At 61.3% G+C, this 19,173-nt stretch overlaps 1 protein-coding gene across 13 annotated transcripts in view; it reads left to right on the top strand.

Annotated features, from left to right (window-relative positions):
* SPNS3 (SPNS lysolipid transporter 3, sphingosine-1-phosphate (putative)) overlaps positions 1-19,173 on the top strand; it is a 35,509-nt gene that overhangs the window by 9,502 nt on the left and 6,834 nt on the right. For 3 of the 13 annotated variants that reach the window (XM_047831973.1, XM_047831975.1, XM_047831976.1), the window contains exons 6-10: positions 355-503; positions 1,278-1,430; positions 4,342-4,401; positions 4,717-4,910; positions 19,055-19,120. In XM_047831973.1, the coding sequence (XP_047687929.1) occupies positions 355-503; positions 1,278-1,430; positions 4,342-4,401; positions 4,717-4,910; positions 19,055-19,120 (622 nt within the window). Of the gene's footprint in view, positions 1-354; positions 504-637; positions 971-1,277; positions 1,431-4,341; positions 4,402-4,716; positions 4,911-6,977; positions 7,722-19,054; positions 19,121-19,173 lie in introns of those variants that run through there. The other 10 variants (XM_047831978.1, XM_047831979.1, XM_047831980.1 and 7 more) reach the window with 8 other exon arrangements.

Raw genomic sequence — 19,173 nt, forward strand, 5'->3', positions numbered from 1 at the left:
TCAGAGGTGGACAGACAAGGGTGGGGACATCCCAGGGCAGAAGTGGCCTGGCAGGTGGAGGTGGTGAGAACCCCAGTCGGTGCCAGTCCTCAGCCACGTGGGCTCACGGACCCCAAGAGAGCAATCACTGAACAGACCGTATGGAGGGAAGTCCCAGGGGGACCCTACTCCCCAGAGAGGCTGCATTCCTAGGGGTGAGGGGTGAGGGGCAGTCAGGAAATGAGCCCCCTGCCCCACCCCTCCCAGGGCACAGAGCCTCCCGGAGCCTGGGCCACATGGTTCAGCCACGTGCAGGATCTCCTGGGTCGCAGGGGTGTATGTGTGGCCCTGAGATCCTGGGTCCTCCGTGCCCAGGTCATGCCCTGCCTGGAAGCTGTAGCCTTGGTCCTGCTTATCGTGCTGGTTCCAGACCCTCCCCGGGGAGCTGCTGAGAAGCAGGAGGAGGTGGCCATGGGGGGCCCGAGGAGCAGCTGGTGGGAGGACGTCAGATACCTGGGGAGGAAGTGAGTGTCCCTGCTCCTCCCTGCATGTCACCAAAAACCCTGTCTGCCCCGGCATTGCTGACCTGCCTCTCTCCGCCTCCAGGGAGCCCTCCGTGACTGTCCCAGTGTTCACAGCCTTCTTCCTCCTCTGAGCTCCCAGTCACCAACTGAGGTGCCCCTCCCTCAGTTGGAGGCCCCCTGCGCCTGCCTGCCTGCCTGTGACAGAATGGGGACCGGAAGGGAGGGAGGGAGGCAGAGTGAGCTCTGCCAGGGCCTTATCCCCGAGTGACCTGAGACTTGGAACCTCACTCCCCTCATTTATTCAGTGGACATAATTCTCCCCGGGTTGCCGGGAGGATGCTGGGAGTTAATCACTCACCTCTGCAAACCTCGTGGGAGTGCGTCCATCCTCTTTCTGTTCCAGGCATGGGCGGGGAGGCGGCCCCAGTCCACTGCACTCCCGGCCTCATGACTTACTGGAATGTGGGGTGCGGACAGGCCCCGGCTCTCTTTGATACAGAGCCATGCGACTGGGGGGGGGGGGGCGCTGGGAGGAAGGTGGGGGCAGGGGGCGGCTTCCTGGAGAACGTGCTGTTGGGTTGGGGCCTTCCTGGACGGGGAGAGCTGGTCCTGCAGAGAGGAGGGGGGAAGGCCCAGCGAGAATGGGGGTGTGGTGGGGGCTGTGGCGGGGAGGGTCCGGAGCCTGGGTGAGCTGGGAGGGCAGTGACAGGAGCAGAGGGGCCCTGTGGCCACAGCCCTTTCTGGGGGTGTCAGCCAGGGCGCTTTCTCTTGCAGCTGGAGCTTTGTGTGGTCCACCCTTGGGGTGACTGCCATCGCCTTTGTGACTGGAGCTCTGGGCTTCTGGGCCCCCAAATTTCTGTTCGAGGCCCGTGTGGTGCATGGACTGCAGCGCCCTTGCCTCCAGGAGCCGTGCAGCAGCCAGGACAGGTGAGGGGCCGCTGGGAGCCCTGGGCGGGCACGTGCCCCGGGACTTGGGGCCTTGCTGGCAGACTGCAGGCCAGGTTCCCACTCTGGCTGAGCTCCTGTACCTCCGGTGGCCGTAGGCGGCAGCCTCGTCCCCTCTGGGCCCCAGTCTCCCCGCTCTTGGGTCACTGTGGGGGTCCGGGAGGCACTTGGCAGGCGGGTGAGGCTTCTGCAGGGCCCGTGGGGCGATGCTTCTGTCCCTGTCTCCTTGGCCTCCTCTCTGGGGACACAGAGAGAGCTTCGTGTGATTTCCGGAATGCCCCATGCCCGAGCTGGGCCCTCTGCCCGTAGGTCCCCTTCCGTCCTCCCATCGTTACTCCTTAACCTTTAACGTTAGCTGAGCGTTTTACGTGAAGAATCCTCAGAGGTGTTGTAATAACAAACCCGATTATTCCTGCTGCAAATGAGGAGACAGAAGTTCAGAAAATTAAGTGACTTGTCCCAGCAGCACGTGGCGGAGGCAGGTTCAAGCCCCTCGGACTCCAAAGCTGGTGGTCTTAGCTCCACGTCCTGTCGCCTCTGGAGACGCCGGTTCCTGCTGGACTTGAACATCTGCGCACCTCCTGGCGGCGCTTCCTGGAGCACCGCGGGGGCCGGGAGGAGGCAGCAGTGCATGAGTGAATGCATGGACCACACGGATTGTGATGCTGGCCTTGCAGCTACAGCCAGACTGTCACCTCCCTGGACACAAAGACTGGGCCCTGAAAGTCCCGCAGCAGCTTGAAAACGTGGGACACGGGACTCACTTGTGTGTCTAGCGTTCAGTGGCTGTGTGTCCCTGGGCAAGCGAGTCCCTTTGTCAGAGAGCCCGAGGCCTCGCGTCCAGATGGTTGCACTGGGCCACGTGCCCTCCCAGGCCCCAGGGGATGGTCCTTCCTGCCTCGTCACCTCCGGGGGCTGCTGGTGTCCCTTGGCTTGTGGCCGCGTCCACAGTCTCCACAGCTGTGGTCACGTTGCCTTCTCCTGTTGTGTCTCACGTCTCCCTCCGCTTCCCTCTTATAGAGATGCTGGCGATTAAATGGAGGGCCTCGGTTAATGGGTGCTAATCTCCCCTTCTCAAGACCCTTAATGCAATCACCTTTGTAAAGGTTCCAGAGATTAGGGCATAGACATCTTGGGGGGCGTTACTCAGCCTGCCACAGGGTAGGTAGAAGGTCCTGGTGTTGGGGTTCTGCATGGACCTCAGCTATTAACACACCCTCTGCGGTTAGGGTAGGCCCCACGGTGAGGGTGCGTCGAGGGAGGGAAGCTTCAGGACAAGGATGCCGGCTTAGCCCCTGGGAGAACTTCCAACACTCAGAGCTGGCCCCTGTGGAAGGGGATGTGTGGTGGTAGTGAGCTTCCCGCCCCTCAGGGCATGTAAGTGGGAGTTGGACAGCTGCTTGCCAGGGCTGTTGTACAGAGGGTCAGCATGAACTTGCAGGACGTTAAGGACCCTCTTGGCTCTGAGAGTCCGATTCTGGGGAGGTCTTGTGGGTTGGGGGTAGCTTGGCGGCTGGGCCTGTCCTCTGGCCACACCTCCTGTGTGGGGGCCAGTGGAGGGCCCTGTCTGAATAATCAATCCTAAGTCTCAGGAAGGTCTCCAGAACCTTCTAGGGCCAGCTCAGACCCGGACTCCAAGGTAGACAGCATTCTTCCAGGATTCGGGGTCACTCGACTGGCCTGAGCCAGAACCTTGTGCAGCTTGTAGCCTGGGAAGGGTCGCTGGGCACCTTTAAGCTGCCTAAGGCCAACACGTGCTTCGTCAGGAGGCCCTGGCTGTGCCAGTGAGGGGCTGTGTGACCTGGGGCAGGTCCCTGCCCTCTCTGGGCCCTACACTCCCTCCTGTTCACCAAGGGGGTGGGGCAGGGGGATTAGCCCACCGTCCTCAGCCTGTGGGATGGATATTTCACAGAAGCTGTTTAGAGGAAAGGCGGTTTTGGGGAGACTCGGTTTGTCAGTAAGCCCAGTCTCGCACCTGTCGTGTTGCATCTTGGCGAATGGTCATCACCCCGCCATACCGGAGGCCATCTGCGCACTTCTGGAAACGCTTGGGCCAGGAGGGGGTGGGTGGGGCAGTGGTGCTCCAGGCCAGGGGGGCCGGAAGATGGGTGAGTCCGGAGAACCCACAGTCATTTGTGCAGAGGTGGGGGTGGAGAGAGAAGGGCGAGATGCCACACGGGCAGCAGGGGCCGGTCCGCAGAGCTGGCCCGAGGACAACGGGAGGCCACCGAGCGCTGGAGAGGCCCCGACTACATCCATGGTTCGTCTAGGTCAGGGTCGCTTGAACCCCTTTAAAAGGAGGCTGGGCGGGGGGGGCAGGTGGGCATTGAGATCCTGGCTCTGCTGCTGCATTAGCTGAGTGACCTTGCCTTATCCTTCCTCCACCTTGCCCCCTGCGGCTGTCTGCCCGGCAGTTCTGGGACTGTCTCTTGTACTCCAGGTTCTGTGTTGCCAGCGTAGTCGGGAGATTAAGGCGCACCTGGTTTGTGTCCTCCAGGAATCAGCAGGCTAGTGAATGACCTTGATGGTAGAAACACAGAAGCAGATCTGGGAACTGAAGGGAGTGAAGGAATCAGCAAGGGGACAGAGGAAGGCATCTCCAAAGACGGGATCCTGTGATGGGCCTTGATGGATGAGTAGGAGTTCAGTAGGTGGGAAACCTAGTGAGGAGTGTCGGATGCAGGGATAAAAGTATGAAGTGGGGACAAGAGCCCATCTGGGGGCAGAGGTTGGAGCTGGGGGGTGGGGTTGAGGTCAGCCAGGGTCCCACCACGGAGGGCCACACGGGCCGCGACGAGTTGGCACCAAACCCAGTGGTGTCTGAGAGCTGGTGGGGAGTTTTAGGCAGGGGGTGGGCACTCTGTATTATTATTTTTTCAAACCTGTGTTTTAGAAAGCACCCTCTGGGGACCTGCTTGGAATTCGGTCTGAGGAACCCTTCCCCAGGCAGCAGGTGCAGGAGGGGGTCAGGTGTGGGGGAAGCGGGTCCGGGAGTAGGGGCAGGGAGTGCGGTTAGGAGGGGCTGTCTGAGCAGTGCGGCCTGCTGGGCCAGCCACCCTGGTGGCCAGTGACCTCCCCAGGACGGGGCAGGAAGGAAAATGGAGGGAGGGGCCCTGAGGACCCAGGAGCATTGGTTAGGAGGGAGGGGAGGGGGCCCACAGTCACACTCCCCGCAGGTACCCGATCACGCACTCGGGGCAGGGGCTGAGCCCCAGGACAGGGCTACCCCCACCTGGCCGAGTAACCCTGCTCTGCTCTTTCCCATCAGCCTGATTTTTGGGGCGCTGACTGTCGTGACTGGCATCATTGGAGTTGTCCTGGGAGCAGAGGCTTCCAGGAGGTACAAGAAAGTCAACCCTCGGGCCGAGCCCCTCCTCTGCGCCGGCAGCCTTCTGGTCGCAGCCCCCTGCCTCTACCTGGCTCTCATCCTGGCCCCGACCACGTTCCTGGCCTCCTATGTAAGTGAGTGCCCGCTGGCGGTGTGGGCGGGTGCTGCTTGTTCGCGTGGGCCGACGCCGGGCCAGGTTTTACGTACGTTATTACCCAGAGTGGCACCGCTAGGGAGGAACAGAACTGGGGTTTGAGCCTGAGTCTTTCTGGCTCTGAGCTGCTGGTGAAGGCTCTGATGGGAGACGGTGGGACGCATTTGTTCCTCGGATGTGCTGTGAGAGCCAGGAGAGATGGGCTGATGGGTGAGGGGAGTGAAGCCCAGATTGGCCACGGCCCGTGCCGACGCCGCTGTAAAGGCAGCAATCGGATGCTCTCTCGTCTTCCGGGCTCTATTCCGTCATACCCCTCCGTGTGCCCCACCCTGTGGCCGTGCCAGTGACGGGCTCGCACCTGCCGGCCTTTGCTGTGCCCGTCCCTCTGCAGGGGCACGGTTCCCCCTTGAGCTCCTTCTGCAAGGCCCAGCTCAAACGCTGCGTCTCCAGAAGCCTTTCCAGACCGTCCCATGCTCCTGTCAGAATTCACCGTTCCCGCTTGGGTTCCATGCATGTTTGGGTCCCTCGGGCACCGTGGTGTATGGGTGGGGCTGTATGCACACCCCCTGCTCCCCAAAGCCCCAGCCCTGATGGTCTCACCAGTGGGAAAGGGCCAGGGATTCTGGGAAGCTGGTGCCAGCCTAGCCCCAGCCAGATGGGCTCCCCTCCCCTCCTCTCCCGTCCCAAGGCCCTGGGGACCCCACCGTGGACACAGCTGCCCCTGCACACGCAGGTGGGCTTCACCGAGCAGACTGAGACCAGAACTACCCACGCCCAGAGCCCACTGTCACACCCGCGAACTGGAAAGTCAACACGTTGGTCCTGCTTCCAAATAGTGTCTGTCCAGGCCCAGATATTGCACTGGGGCGAGAGGGAGCTGCGGTCCGTTTGGTTCTCCTCGGTCCACCTCTGCCCTGGTCCCTGGCCCCGCTCCGGGCTGGGCAGGCGGGAAGGACGGCCTGAAATGGGGCACGTGTTACCGTGCCCAGAGTGGGTTTTCCCCGAGTGTCCGTGTCCTCCTGATGCCAGATTCCAGATGCTGGCTGACCAGCACGGGTCGCTCTCTTGGGGGCACTTTGTGGAGCCCCGGCATTTGCAACATCCAATTATTGGTGCAGGTGACACCGTCACCTCCGTCTTCCAAGGCCTCCCTCCTCTCGGCTCAGCTGGTCCTGCCGGACCCACCGCCGGGGCTCCCCTCTCGTGACCCCCAGGCCTGCCTCCTCTGCCTGGCGTCTGTCGGACCCTGGATGCCCTGGGGAGGGGCTCGGGGCCGGCATCCTCGTGCCCCTGGGTGACACGAAGGGGTGCCCCCACTGTGCCCTGTGCGAGCTCCACTCAGGCGGCCCCGGCACTCCGCTGGCTCGTGTCCTCTGTCTGTGGCTGGGTCGCTCGGAGCCCCTCGCCAGCTCCCCTACTCTTCAGGTTAACCCTCCCCAGCCCACGCCTGCGGCCTTCCCTCTAGAAGCCAGGGGGAGGGGGCCACACGGGGCCGTCGTTTCTCTCCCCAGGTCCTGAGGGAGGGGATGGCGTGTCTCTGAAGGTCTGGGTGGGCTTCTGCCGAAATTCCCGGAGGACAGACGGGTCCTGTTAGCGCTGCTAACGGGGGGGGGGGGGGGGGGGGGGGGGGGGAAGGGCTTTCTCACCCCCACTTACAGATTGGGAGACTGAGGCCCGGAGACAGAACACAGATAGTGGGACAGACAGAGCCGAGAGCCAGCCCGTAGTCTGTGTCCTTCATGCCCTGCTGACCCTTGTCGCTCCCGTGGGGGAGGAACGGAGCCCGGCACACAGTAGGTGCTAATAAGTGCCTACATGCTTACTGGCATCCGGGCCGAGGGAGCAGCTCCCTGAGCGGGGCCAGAGTCCCGGCTGCTGGGGCTCAGCGGGCCTGACCTTGCAGGCAGACGGAGGTCTGTCAAAGGCCGTCCCTGCATCGGCTGGGGCCTAGTCCCCTGCCAGTTCTGCTTCTGCCACCGTCCTGTTTGGCTCTGGGAGGCGGCTCCTTGGCTGTGTTTAGGGGACACAGCTGTCTCCCCCTCTGCAGCCTGGCGCATCTCCAGGGCTGGATGGCTCGTCTAGAAGTGACATTGCGTCCCGGCTGACAGAGTCGGAGAAACTCTTCTCTGGGCCTGCCGCAGGGGTGAGGGGCTGCGGGCCGGATGGTGGGCAGGCCGGGGGCGCGTCCCTCCGATGCTGGGAGGCTGCTCCCTCTGTGACTCGTGTGTGGGCCTGGCGTGGGACCCAGCAGCACCAAGCCAGCGGCCAGGTTCCCGCCTTCCAGGAGCAGCGCGGAACCTTCCCGGCCTCCTGAGCAGAAGCCCTTCTATGGCTCCGTCTGTGCCTCTAACTGACGTTCCGGCTTGAGATTCAGGCCCTCCGCCTGGCACGGCTCCTGCCGTCTGTCTGTGGGACCGGTGCCAGGAGCCCCTTCCTGGTCTGCTCACCTGCCCACTGCCAGAGACACCGCGGACCTTCCGGGGCCCCTGACGCCTCTGGAACTGAGCCCAGCTCCTCTCGTGGCACTCGAAGCCCCTCATGACTCCCTTGACCAGCCATGTCCCCTGCAGTGCTGACGCCAGGGCCCCTCCTGGTCCCCATGTCTGTCCGGCCGACCCTCCCTTGGCTCCCTCTGCACCCCTCCTCCGTGGAGCCCTCCGGAATTGCTGGGCTCCACCTGCCCCCCACTCCCACCCTCCTGCTCTCTGTGAGGTCTTCCTTAGGCCACAGTTACTTATGCTCTGACCCCTGTCCCAGCCCAGGGGCCCGGGGGGTCCCACCTTCCTCAGCTCTCGGCCTGAAACACAGCGCCAGGTACTTGGTGGGGGGGTCACCGCTTGCTGAGTGGATGGCTGCATCACCAGCCACCCAAAACATTCATTTGTTTTTCTATTAAATTTTTTTTAATGTTTATTTATTATTTTGACAGAAAGAGAGAGACAGAGTGCAAGCAGGGGAGGGGCAGAGAGAGAGGGAGAGACAGAATCCGAAGCAGGCTCCAGGCTCCGAGCTGTCAGCGCAGGGCCCGACGCGGGGCTCGAACCCACGAACCGCGAGATCGTGACCTGAGCCGAAGTCGGACGCTCAACCGACTGAGCCCCCCAGGCGCCCCAAATGTTTATATATTCCTGAGAGAGTGAGAACGAGTGGGGGAGGGGCAGAGAGTGGGTCCAGCTTTTGCGGAGGGCTGGGGGGGTTGCACTGAGGAGGGGGCATCTGGCTCCTGTTTTCTGCGTCTGTGGAGACGACCGTGTGGTTTGTCCTTCATCAAATCTGCTTCAGCGCACTGACTGCTGCGTGTTCACGAGGAATGTGGTCTTTGCAGTTTTGGCATCAGGATAACGGCCCCGAGGAACGTGTTGACAAGTGCTTCTTCCTCTCTGATTTTCTGGAAGAGTTTGGGAAGGACTTGTGTTCATTCATCTTTAGACATTTTTAGAATTCACCAGTGAAGCCATATGGTTCTGGGCTTTTTGTTGTGGGAAGTTTTCTGATCACTGACTCAATATTTACTTGTTATAGATCAGTTAAGGCTTTTGATTTCCTTTTATGTCATTTTTGATAGTTGGCGGCTTTCCGAGAACCTGTGCCTTTGTCTAGGTGTCTGGTTTGTTGGGGTATAGTTGTGCCTGGTATATTCCCTTTTCCCCTCTCGGCTCCCTGAGGTTGGCAGGACGTGCCTCTTCCATTGCTGGTTTTGGGGACCCGAGTGTTCTGTGCTTTCCTCCTGGTCGGTGTCGCGAAAGCCTCATCCATTTTGCCGCCAGCTTTGTTGTATTGATTTTCTCTATTGTTCTTCTGTTATCGGCCCGTGTTCGTGTTCGGTGGAATCAGTCTGGCTTCTGTGGTCATAGGCGTGGGTGGGGCTAGACCCCTGCCCCCATCCAGGTGACGCGGGGTGTGGGCTCGTGCCGCTGCCCTGGAGGCGGAAGAAGCGGGTGGATCCCAGGCACATCTCGGAGGAATTTCCCGATGAGTCCACACGGGGTGCGAGAGAAGGAGGGGGTGCGGAGGCCTCTGAGACACCAGCCTGTGCGGCCACCACCAGGGAGAGGACCCTGGCCAGGAGCTGTGGATTTGGGGAGGGTGTGGTGACGGCAGGCCGGCATCCTGGGGGAGGGGGCTGTGGGGAGTTAGACGTGGAGTCTGGGGCCACGGGACACGACGTCACCCCTAAAACCTTAACGGGTGGGAGATGGCTGCGGCTCACCATGCAGGAGCATCATCAGGTTTGGGGGACGTTACAGGGTCGGCGTCTGAAACGATGTCCAAGGGACGCCTGGGGGGCTCAGTGGGTTAAGCGTCCGACTTCGGCTCAGGTCACGATCTCATGGTCTGTGAGTTTGAGCCCTGCGTCGGGCTCTGTGCCGACAGCTCGGAGCCTGGAGCTGCTTCGGATTCTGTGTCTCCCTCTCTCTCTCTGCCCCTCCCCTGCTTGTGCTCTCTCTCTCTCTCTCTCTCTCTCTCTCAAAAATGAGTAAACATTAAAACAACAACAAGGAAATGATGTCCAAAGGCGACTGAGGAATTGACTTCTGTTCAAAATCCGGAGTCACTGTGTCTGCTCCAACTGGCTGTGTGTCCCTTCACTTTCTCAGATCCCAGAAACCACATTGGTTCTTCCTGCACCACCTCTGCCATCCAGGGAGACCGATCTGACTTCCTGGGAAGGGCACGTGGAAATGCGGGCGTGTGTGCCCATGTGAGTGTGCTTTTCGGGGTGGATGTATGCGGGTCTGTGAATACGGGCGTGGACCCTTGCGCTTCCGTGTGTGCATCTCCGGGCACCTTCACGCTCGGTCTGTGCATTGGTTGCGCGTACGTGTGTTCGGCCTGGACGTGCATGGACGCGTGTTCATTCTGTACGAGCCCGGATGTGTGTCTGCCCTGGACGCGCACGATGTGTGGGGACGTGTCTGCGTGTGCCGTTTCGCATACGGGTCTGTGCGTGAATGTGCACGTCCACGTGTCTCAGGGCAGCGGATGACCGTGCGGACGTGTATGCACACGCACGTCTGCACACGCGCTGAGTGTAGCTCAGCGGAGAGGGATCGGGGCGACACTTTGTGCCACCCCGCATCGCCTGAGGCTGGGACCAGCCTGTGCCGTGTGTTTCATGGCGGTGAGGTTTCCTGACCTTATGGCGTCTGGCCCGGGGCCTTCCCTGGGGACCCCTGCTGCTGGACACCCACCTGCAGGCACCGAGGGTTCCATCCCTCCCTCCTTCCGGGTCCTTGGCAGGGGAAGTGGGCTTCTCAGCTGTTAATTAGGATCCAGACACGCACAGCAGGGCTTGGCACACACCCCCTTCCTTGGCCTCCTTCCCAGAGTCACTGCCCTTCAGAGGAGAAGGTCTGGTACTCAGCCGACGGACCGGACCGAGCCCAAGGCGGGGGCTCCAGCACTGCCGGCCCGTGGCCGGAGGACATCCCCGGGGGGAGGGGGGTCTCGATGGAGGGGCGGGGTCAGGGGAGGGGAGTGGGCAGGCATCGAGCCTCGAGGCATCAGGGAGATCTGGATGTTGTTTCTGCTTCTGCACTTGCTGTGTGAGCCGGGGTGAGACCCTGGCCTGGCCGAGCCCCGATTCTCTGTAACGCGGGGGCCTAGCGCTGGCCTCTTGGTTTCACCGAGGAGCCTTCTTTTGTGCCTGTTCTGGTTACTAGGGGAATGTGATGACACTCAGCGGTTTCGAGCAACAAAAATACTCATTTTGCTCATGAATTTGCAGTTTGGGCAGGTTGGGACTGGGGATAACTTGTCTCTTCTGCTTGAGGGTAATTGGTCAGGATGGGGTGCTGGATGCCGGCCGTCGGCTGAGCCTCGGCTGCAGCTGGTGGCCGGACTGGCTGCCCGTGGCCTCTCCACGTGGCCGGGGCTTCCTCACAACGTGGTGGCCGGCCCCCGAGGACTAGCGTCCAGAGAGAGCCAGGTGACGCCGTGTTGCTGTGTGTGCCCTACCCTCGACAGTTACACAGCATCATCTTTCCTGCTTTGGGTTCTTTGCTCCAGTCACAACTGCTTGCTCAGAATTCGGGGGGGATTCGGTCTTTTCTGGGGCTTTTGAGAAAGCACGTGGGGATACCACAGCGGCTGTTTTGGGCTCCTCCCCCACTGTGCTCTGGGTCCCGTTGACCACCAGCCATGGGGGAGGGGTCCGGGCACACAGCCACGAAGCCCCGCAGGTGTGGGCCACCCAGGGTCCCCCGGTCTGCCCTGTTCTTCTGGCCGCTCAGGCGAGAAACCCTGGGGTGGGGGTTTCACCCTTAAAGCCCTGCTGGGCTCCGAGGCGCAAGGCTGCTGGGAAGCGGGTCCCAGCCAGAACGGGCAGAGACCTTCAGTCACCTCACGGTGACTCCTCCTGTCACCCGAGCTCCTCCTTCCTGAGCTCCTCCTGTGTGCCGGCACCGTTTCAGACTCCAAGGATCCACCATTGAACAGATCAGGCAGGAGATGCGTGTGATATACGAACCCTGCAAGATAAACGATACGTTAGGTGGGGAGAATAACAGAGCAGGGAAAGCGACATGAGGAGGGGCCGGGGCAGGGCCAGGTGGTCAGCGAGGCCTTGCTGAGACGTGGTGAGGGAAGGAGCCGGGTGGACACGAGGCGCAGTGAAGGGAAGCCTGATGCGGGGGCAGCAGCCAGTGCAAACGCCCAGCGGGAGGCATGGCTGGTGTGTTTGGGCCAACATGGCGGAGCCAGGCCAGCCGGGGAGGAGCACGGGACGCGAGATCAGAGGCGACCCCCGTGGGTACAGGCTGCGTAGAGCCCTATCCGCGTAAGACCTTGGCCTCCAGCCTGAGCCAAGTGGGAAATCCCTCAGGCCCTCTGGCACAGGTGTGAGATGATCCGACTCGTGGCTTTGTATCAGTTACCTGCTGCTGTGTAACAAATCATCCCAAACAACGATGATTTATTGTTTCTTACGATTCAGCGGGTGGGCGGGTCCTGCCTGCGCCCACTCACGTGGCAGCCTGCACCCGGCAGACGGGGTGTCCACACTGGCCTCCTCACATCCGTCTATTCCTGGGTCCTCACGCCAGCCTCCAGGAAGGCACAAGGGGGAGGCGGCCAAGTCTCCCGAGGCCCAGGTCAGGAGCGGCCCCGCTGCCCTATCTTGCCCGCCAGAGCGAGGTACGGGCCAACCGGGTTCGCCGTGGCCGTGCAGGGTGTGGGTGCCGAGATGCACGAGGATGTGGGGGCCACTTTGCCACCATCGTCCTCGTGGTTGAACGGGGTCTCTCTGGCTGTCGTGTTGTGAAAGGATAAGAAAGGACACAGAAACAGGGAAACCGGTTAGGAGGCTTCCTAAGAAGGGCACGGGCTGGTTTGGCTGGGACCAGGGTGGGGCGGGGCGAGTGGAGAAGTGGTCAGATTCTCGGTATGTTTTGGAAGTGGAACCAACAGGATTTCCTGGTGGGTCGGTATCAGAGCAGGGGCGGGAGGAGCAGGAATGACCCCGGGTTTCTTCCAGCCACCAGAGGCCGAGCTGCCATTCACTGACCCGGGAGACTGAGGGAGGTGCGGCCTTGTTTCGGACTGGTGGGTTAGGAATTTGATTTTAGACATGTTAAACTCAAGATGCCTCCTAGGACGTCAGCTGGAGACGTTGCGATCTGAGTCTGAAGCTCAGGAGAGAAGTGTTGGCAGTCGGGCAGAGCCGTGAGGCAGAGAGGGGTGGGCCAGGGGTGTGTGTGGACGGAGCGGGGGTGGGGGGTGGGGGGTGGGAACCACGGCTGGACTCTAAGTACTTCCTGCTGCTTTGGTTATCTAATCAGGTGACGATCATTCCATGTGTGTCTCTCTATATATGTACACCCATTTATATTTCTAGAAATATTCTTATTAAACTGAGGCCATATAGTCATGTAATTTTATTTTGTTTTACTTTTATTTATTTATTTAAAAAAATTTCTTAATGTTTATTTATTTTTGAGGGAGAGAGACAGAGCATGAGCGGGGGAGGGGCAGAGAGAGAGAGGGAGACACAGAATCTGAAGCAGGTTCCGGGCTCTGAGCTGTCAGCACGGAGCCCGACACGGGGCTTGAACTCACGAACCCGCGAGATCATGACCTGAGTCGAAGTTGGACGCTTAACCCACTGACCAGCCAGGTGCCCCATAGTCATATAATTTTAAAACCAGGTGGATTGAGATGTGCCAGTCGCCCCTTCAAAATGTACACTTCATTGGCCTTTTGTATATTCAGAACTGCACAATCGTCGCTATCAATATTGGAACATTTTCATCACCCCAAAAAGAATTTTTATGTCTGTTCATCAGGCTCTCCCATTTGCCCCCAACCTGCCCCCAGGCCAGCCGTGGGTAACCACTAATCTACTTCCTGTCTTTATACATTTGTTCATTCTGGATATTTCCTATAAATGGAATCCTACAATATGTCTAATACGTTTATATGAATTTACCTGAAGAACTTGAAGTGATTGGTTTTTTTTTGTTGTTTTTTTTTTTATTTAAAAAAAATTTTTTTTTTCAACGTTTATTTATTTTTGGGACAGAGAGACAGAGCATGAACGGGGGAGGGGCAGAGGCAGAGGGAGACACAGAATCGGAAACAGGCTCCAGGCTCCGAGCCATCAGCCCAGAGCCCGACGCGGGGCTCGAACTCCCGGACCGCGAGATCGTGACCTGGCTGAAGTCGGACGCTCAACCGACTGCGCCACCCAGGCGCCCCTTGAAGTGATTGTTTAAGTTCACATCGATTTTAAGATTTTGGACTTACTGGTGAATCCGACCGTGGAAGGGAGCCCCTACCTTCTCGTACGCCCCCTTCTTCTCTCCCCAGGCTCCTGGCGTGTGTGACTTTTCACTTTTGTTGGAGTTACACCCCCCACAGCCTGCTGTCCAAGCGTGACCCTCACCGTCGTCTGGGAGGGGTCCCAGATGGGATGGGCTCAGCACCCACCAACCGTCTGTTCACGGGGACCCTCCGTTCCTGGTCTTTGTTCGGGTTCAGCCCCTACCTGGGTGGTTTCTGGGGTCAAGTAATTTGTGGCTAGAGAGATCGTGTGTCTTCTGTCCGCCCATCTGTGGGGCCATCTTCCCTTTGATTCTTCACCTGAACATCATCTAACTGGGTCTAAGACTCTCGGGTCACGTGTTACTTCCCTGTAGCTTTGCGTTTGCTCTGTTGTCTTTTGGCCACAAATATTGCCGTGGAGAATAAAGTTTGCCTCACGTTCAAAAAAGCCCTGAATGCCGACTCACTGTTTCCACCTGGATGCCTGGAGATTTCATTATTTATTCTTGAAATTCACGGCTCAACCAGTGTATTAGTTATCCTGTGTCGTGAATTGAAGCAAATCATCCCCAAACGTAGTAGTTCAAGATAACACACGTGTACGGTCTGGCCCAGCTGGGTCCTCCACAGGCCGCTGTAGGTGTTGGCCGGGTCCGTGGTTTCATCTGAAGGCCTGACCGGGCAGGGACCCACCCCCAGCTCACCGAGTGCTTGTTGGCTTCACTCGGATGCGGGGGCGTCGCGGGCTGAGGACCTCGGCCCCTCGCCGCTGTTGCTTGCTGCGTGGGCCCCTTTCATCCAGCAGCTCATGCCTTCAAGCGTGTGGGCTGGGAAGGCGCTAGCTGGGTCTGTCGATCCGTCTCGTTCCCTCTCGTTCCTTCTGTGCCGAGCCTGGGCCTGGACCCGGGTGGCTCTGCGCCGATGCCGAACTTGCCCTGCCCCGCGTGGTGGTTCTGCCCTCGCTCTCCAGCCTTCCCTGGGGACATTCTCCCCTCAAAGGGGCTACAGTCTGAAGTCTGTGCTTTGGGTTTTCTGTCACCTGAGAGGCTTGCAGGGCTCTGCCAGGCGGCGAGGAGACTTCGTGAGCCCCCTGGGCTGGCTGTCCTCTGGGCGTGCGGAGAGTCTCCCTCATGTGCGTGGCCATCCTTCTACTTAACTTACTGGCCTCGAGCAGAAGCAGAACTGGGTCATCGTTTGCTTTTCTCCACTTTCCCCCGATTCTCCCAGCATCTTCCCCTCTGGTTCTCAGGAGCGGGAACAAGGGACCCCTACTCAGCTGACTTTCCTCTAGATACGGGGGCTTGTGGGGGGTGGTGAGGTGAGAAGTTCCATACTCTGCTCCAGATTGTCTGTATCTTCCCTTGGCTGCCGGTATGGAACATTGATCTCCTTAGGTTTTGTTCTTTTCTTCGAGGAAGAACAACTTTTTTCTGAGTTATTACTTTTTACTTTTGGGAGGAAGGAAAGTCTGTGACACAGCCTGACCCTCTCTGTCTTTACACAGAAGTTGCCCCAAATGATGTTTAAGGCCCCTTCCAGCCCAAACTAGATCATCTGGCCCCATGAGAGCCAGCTTTCCTGTCACCAAGGCCTTCACATCCGGGAGTGGACGCCACCCTCCCCAGCCTTGAAGATTCCTGAGCAAGGACCAGGGTTAGACGTGTCTGCCCCACCACCGCCCATGGCGGGGGCCCACAAGGAGGCGGGCAGGGACAGCAAGGATGTGTGCCCACCATGGCTGTGGTCAGGGGCAGCTAAGGATTCTGGGGTGGCCATGCCACCTGCTCTCTGGCCCCTGCGGGGGCCAGATGTGCTGGGCAGACACCCCGGTTCTGGGGGCTCTCCCCTTTTCCCCTCGCACCTTTTGCTGGAGTAACCAGCGCCCCCGGGGGAGGCCCACCTGCCCTTCCCCTCAGGGCCACGCGTCCCTGGACCCAGCAGGCGTCTCCTGGTGGGTGGGAAGCAGCGTCCACCCGGGGAGGCCACGGTCTGCCGAATCACCCCGGAGGATGTCGGAGCTCCGAGGCCTCACCTGCCCGCTGGGCTGCGGCGAGCCCTGGGGAGCCGAGTGGTGCCCTCGTGCCCGAAGCCAGTCCCTGCAATTACCAGTTCGCAGGCCCAGGGGCGACGTGTGCCAGCGGCGTGGCAGCTTGCTGGAGGCCCGTCTGTGCCCGGGGCCTGTCCCGACCGGCTCAGGCTCACTGGGCACGGACGGAGTTGATCCGAGAAAGGGCAGCATGGCGTCTCGGCTCTGCCCCGGGCCTCTGAGCCCATGGGGATTCCTCCCTTCCCTTTCTGGCGAGGCCCAGAATCCAGTCTTCGCGTCTCAGAGCCCAGTAACCGGCCCTCCCTGCCACGGGGCTGCTGTTCCGTCCTCACCGTCTCCTTCCCCAAGCCCACCTGTGTGTGCACGTCCACGTGCGCGTGTGTGCATGAGCAGGGGGGCGTCGGCGTGCCTGTGTGCACGTGCACGTGTGTGTGCGCAACTTGCTGTCCGTGTTGGGAGGCCACAAGGACACAGGTGTGCGTGCTCGTTCACCCCGGCACGCCTGTCCCAGCGCGTAGGCCACTGTTCGGCGGGTGCTTTTACCGCACGTGGTGTCGCCTCCAGAGCCATCCCTGCTCGCGGCACATGCGTGTACTTGTGGTGAGTGTGTGTGTGTGTCCCAGGTTACGAGCGTCTATGTAAGCGTGCACGTGTGTGGGTCTGTGTATGTGAGTGCGTGTGCACGTGTCACAGCGTGCGCGTGCGTCTCTGACCGGGGTGACTAAGGCTGGGGATATTCACCACCACTGCCCCAGCTCGAGGGGGAAATCCTCCTGAGTCTGAAATGGAAGCGGCCAGAGGCCGAGGGGCTCCTGGTTTCTCAGGCTCCGGGCAGCGTTCCCAGGCCCTATCTCCCGAGGAACTAAGTCAGCGTGCAGGGAAGCCAGCACAGGCGCAAAGGGGACGAGGGCAGGGTCCGATTTCCCTTTTGGAAGTCCCCTCCAGGGCTGGCGTTGGGAGGGATGGTGGGGCCTGGGAAACTGCTGAGGAGGAGAGGACGGGAGGACTGGGCAGGGCTGAGGGGCATCGAGGATGCAGGAGCCCCACGGCCCCGTGTCCTGCTCGAGTGACAGGGTACAGCAGGCTTTCCCAGAGGAGAGGGAGCTGCTGGGGGCCGGTCTATGCTGGGGCCTGTCCTGCTGGCTCGGCCACGCTGGGTGACAGGGGCCAGAGGAGAGAACCAGCTCGAGCTGGGGGACTCGGCCCGCTGAGAGGCACAGGAGGGTGTCTGGGTGGTGTCTGGGGCTGCAGGGCTGGGGCGCCCACGGAGCAGGGCTCTGAATGGCCGGCGCCTCCTCCTGCTGGCTTGGCCTCGAACCAGGGCCCTTTCGGGCTGGTTGTTGACCTGTGGAGCCGGGGTCTGATGTAGTCACGGGAGCCTCTGAGCTCTGAGTTTGCACTCAGCCTGCTGGGGACACAGAAGCACAGGCCGGGGGTGCCGGAGGCACCTGGGCCCTCACCACGCGGTACCGGGGAGACCCAGGCCCAGAGGGCGGTGACCTCCGGGGTGGCCGGGCAGGACAGGGTGGGGCAGGGCGGGCCGGCCCTCCTGGAGCCTGGGGAGGCCCGGTAATTACAGGGTGAGGAAGAAGCCAGCCTCTCCCGGCCCGGCCTTCGCCCCTCGAGGATTTCCAGGTGTGTCTCAGGAAACCTGGCATCCCGGGGCGGCCTGTGGCCGCGGCCTCCCTCTGCGGGCTCTATTTTGGGGTCGGGATCCACCCTGCCGCAGCCGGAGGAAGGAGAATGTATTTCCGTGTGTCGTGTGGCTGTGGGGCAGCAGGGGAGAGACACGGCCGGCCGGCCGGCCGTGGTGCAGGATGTGAGGAGGGCACCGCCGCCCAGGTGGAGGCCCAGACCGAGAAGCAGAGGGGAGGGCGTGAGAGCGCCCTGGGCTTTCATGTGGCCCCACAGGCCGGGTTGGCAAGACTGTCAGGCTGGAATGCGGGTCTGCGGCCCGGACCCGCCCCCGGGGACTTCCTGATTCCCACCAGGCCCAGCCCCAGGCCCAGCGGGTGGGGGGGGGGGGCGGGATCTGCTCTGCCCGCACAGCTCCCCAGGCCGGGGTGGAGGCCAGGCCAGGCGGTGGGTGCAGCCCAGCTTCTTGCCTCCCTGGGGGGCTCCTCCGCAGATCCTGCCTCCCCCATGCTCTCAGCGCCACCTCCCCCCAGGCCCTCCCCATCCTGGCCTTTCCTCCGACTTCCTCTGCCAGCCTCGACCTGCACAGGGCCAGCACAGGGGTGAGGGGTTCACCTGCAGGAGGCTTGATGTGCGAGGTGGGCCTGGGGACGGGCCACACGAAGTGGCTGAGGGCGTGGGTGGATGTCGCGAGAGCGGACGCGCCCGGTACGTGGCAGGTGACCCGGCTCCCTCACTTCCTCTGCCCTGAGTGTCACGGGCCTTTGGGGACCAGAGCCTGGGCCGCCCCAGCACAGCCCCGTGACTCCAGGAATGACTAATTCCACTCCAGCATAAGCTCCTGGAAGCTCTGAGAAATGTCTTTTTTCCCCTTCTTGCCGCTTCATTAAACTCTTCCTGAGCAAGGGGAATGAGGATTGTCCCAATCCTCTGCAGAGGCAGGGACTCAGGTTGCTGGGTGGGGCAGGCCCACAGTGGCCCCTGGTCCCCGGCAGACAGTGGGGCAGGGAGGGGGGCACACAGAGTTAAACCAGCCCCACAGGTATCGGGGAAGGGGGTGGGCCGCTGGCCAGGGCCCAGGAGTCACGCTCCAGGCTGGCTTTGCCCTGGGCCAGCCGGTGACCTCTGGGAAACATTGGCCCTGCCCCCGGCTCTCAGCCTTGCTGGCCTCCCCTGTGCTGCTCGAGGGGCCTGGGAAGGAGGTAGCCTGGGAGGGGCTGTAGATGGGGTTCCCCGGGCCAGGCAGGTGGGCTGGCCCACTGTGTGTACCTTATCAGCGTATGCAGGCCTTAGGGGAACACAGGAGGGGTGAGCAAACTATTCAGTCCCTGGGCCTCTCTCCTCTCCAGTCTGTTTTCCCAGCTTTCAAGTGGCCCAGAAGTCCTGGCTGCCTCTTCCTGGGGCCCCATGGGGGACCTCAGCAGCTGGGCCTGGGGGCCGTCCATCAGGGAGCAGGCTGTTCCCAGGCCCGGGGCCTGGCGCTCTCCTCTGGGTCATGGCCGCCAGCCCGCCCAGACGGCAATGTCTGCCCACCCTGGAGGCTGCTGGAACCGAAGACACAGCTCAGGCCTCGCCTCCCCCAGCAGATCTGATGGCGCCCTTCTCTGTGCCGCCTCGGTCTCTCTCTGCAGGCAGGAAGAGACCAGGCAGGGAGGGTCGGTGACCAGGGTCCTTGTCCACAGGTGCTCCTGGCCCTCGGGGAGCTGCTTCTGTCCTGCAACTGGGCGGTGGTTGCCGACATCCTGCTGGTAGGTGTGGGGCTGGGTCTCTGCTGTCCGGTGGCCTGGAAGCTGGGAGGGGC

Source organism: Prionailurus viverrinus, chromosome E1, assembly GCF_022837055.1.
Source record: "Prionailurus viverrinus isolate Anna chromosome E1, UM_Priviv_1.0, whole genome shotgun sequence".
NCBI classification, from domain to species: Eukaryota; Metazoa; Chordata; class Mammalia; order Carnivora; family Felidae; genus Prionailurus; species Prionailurus viverrinus.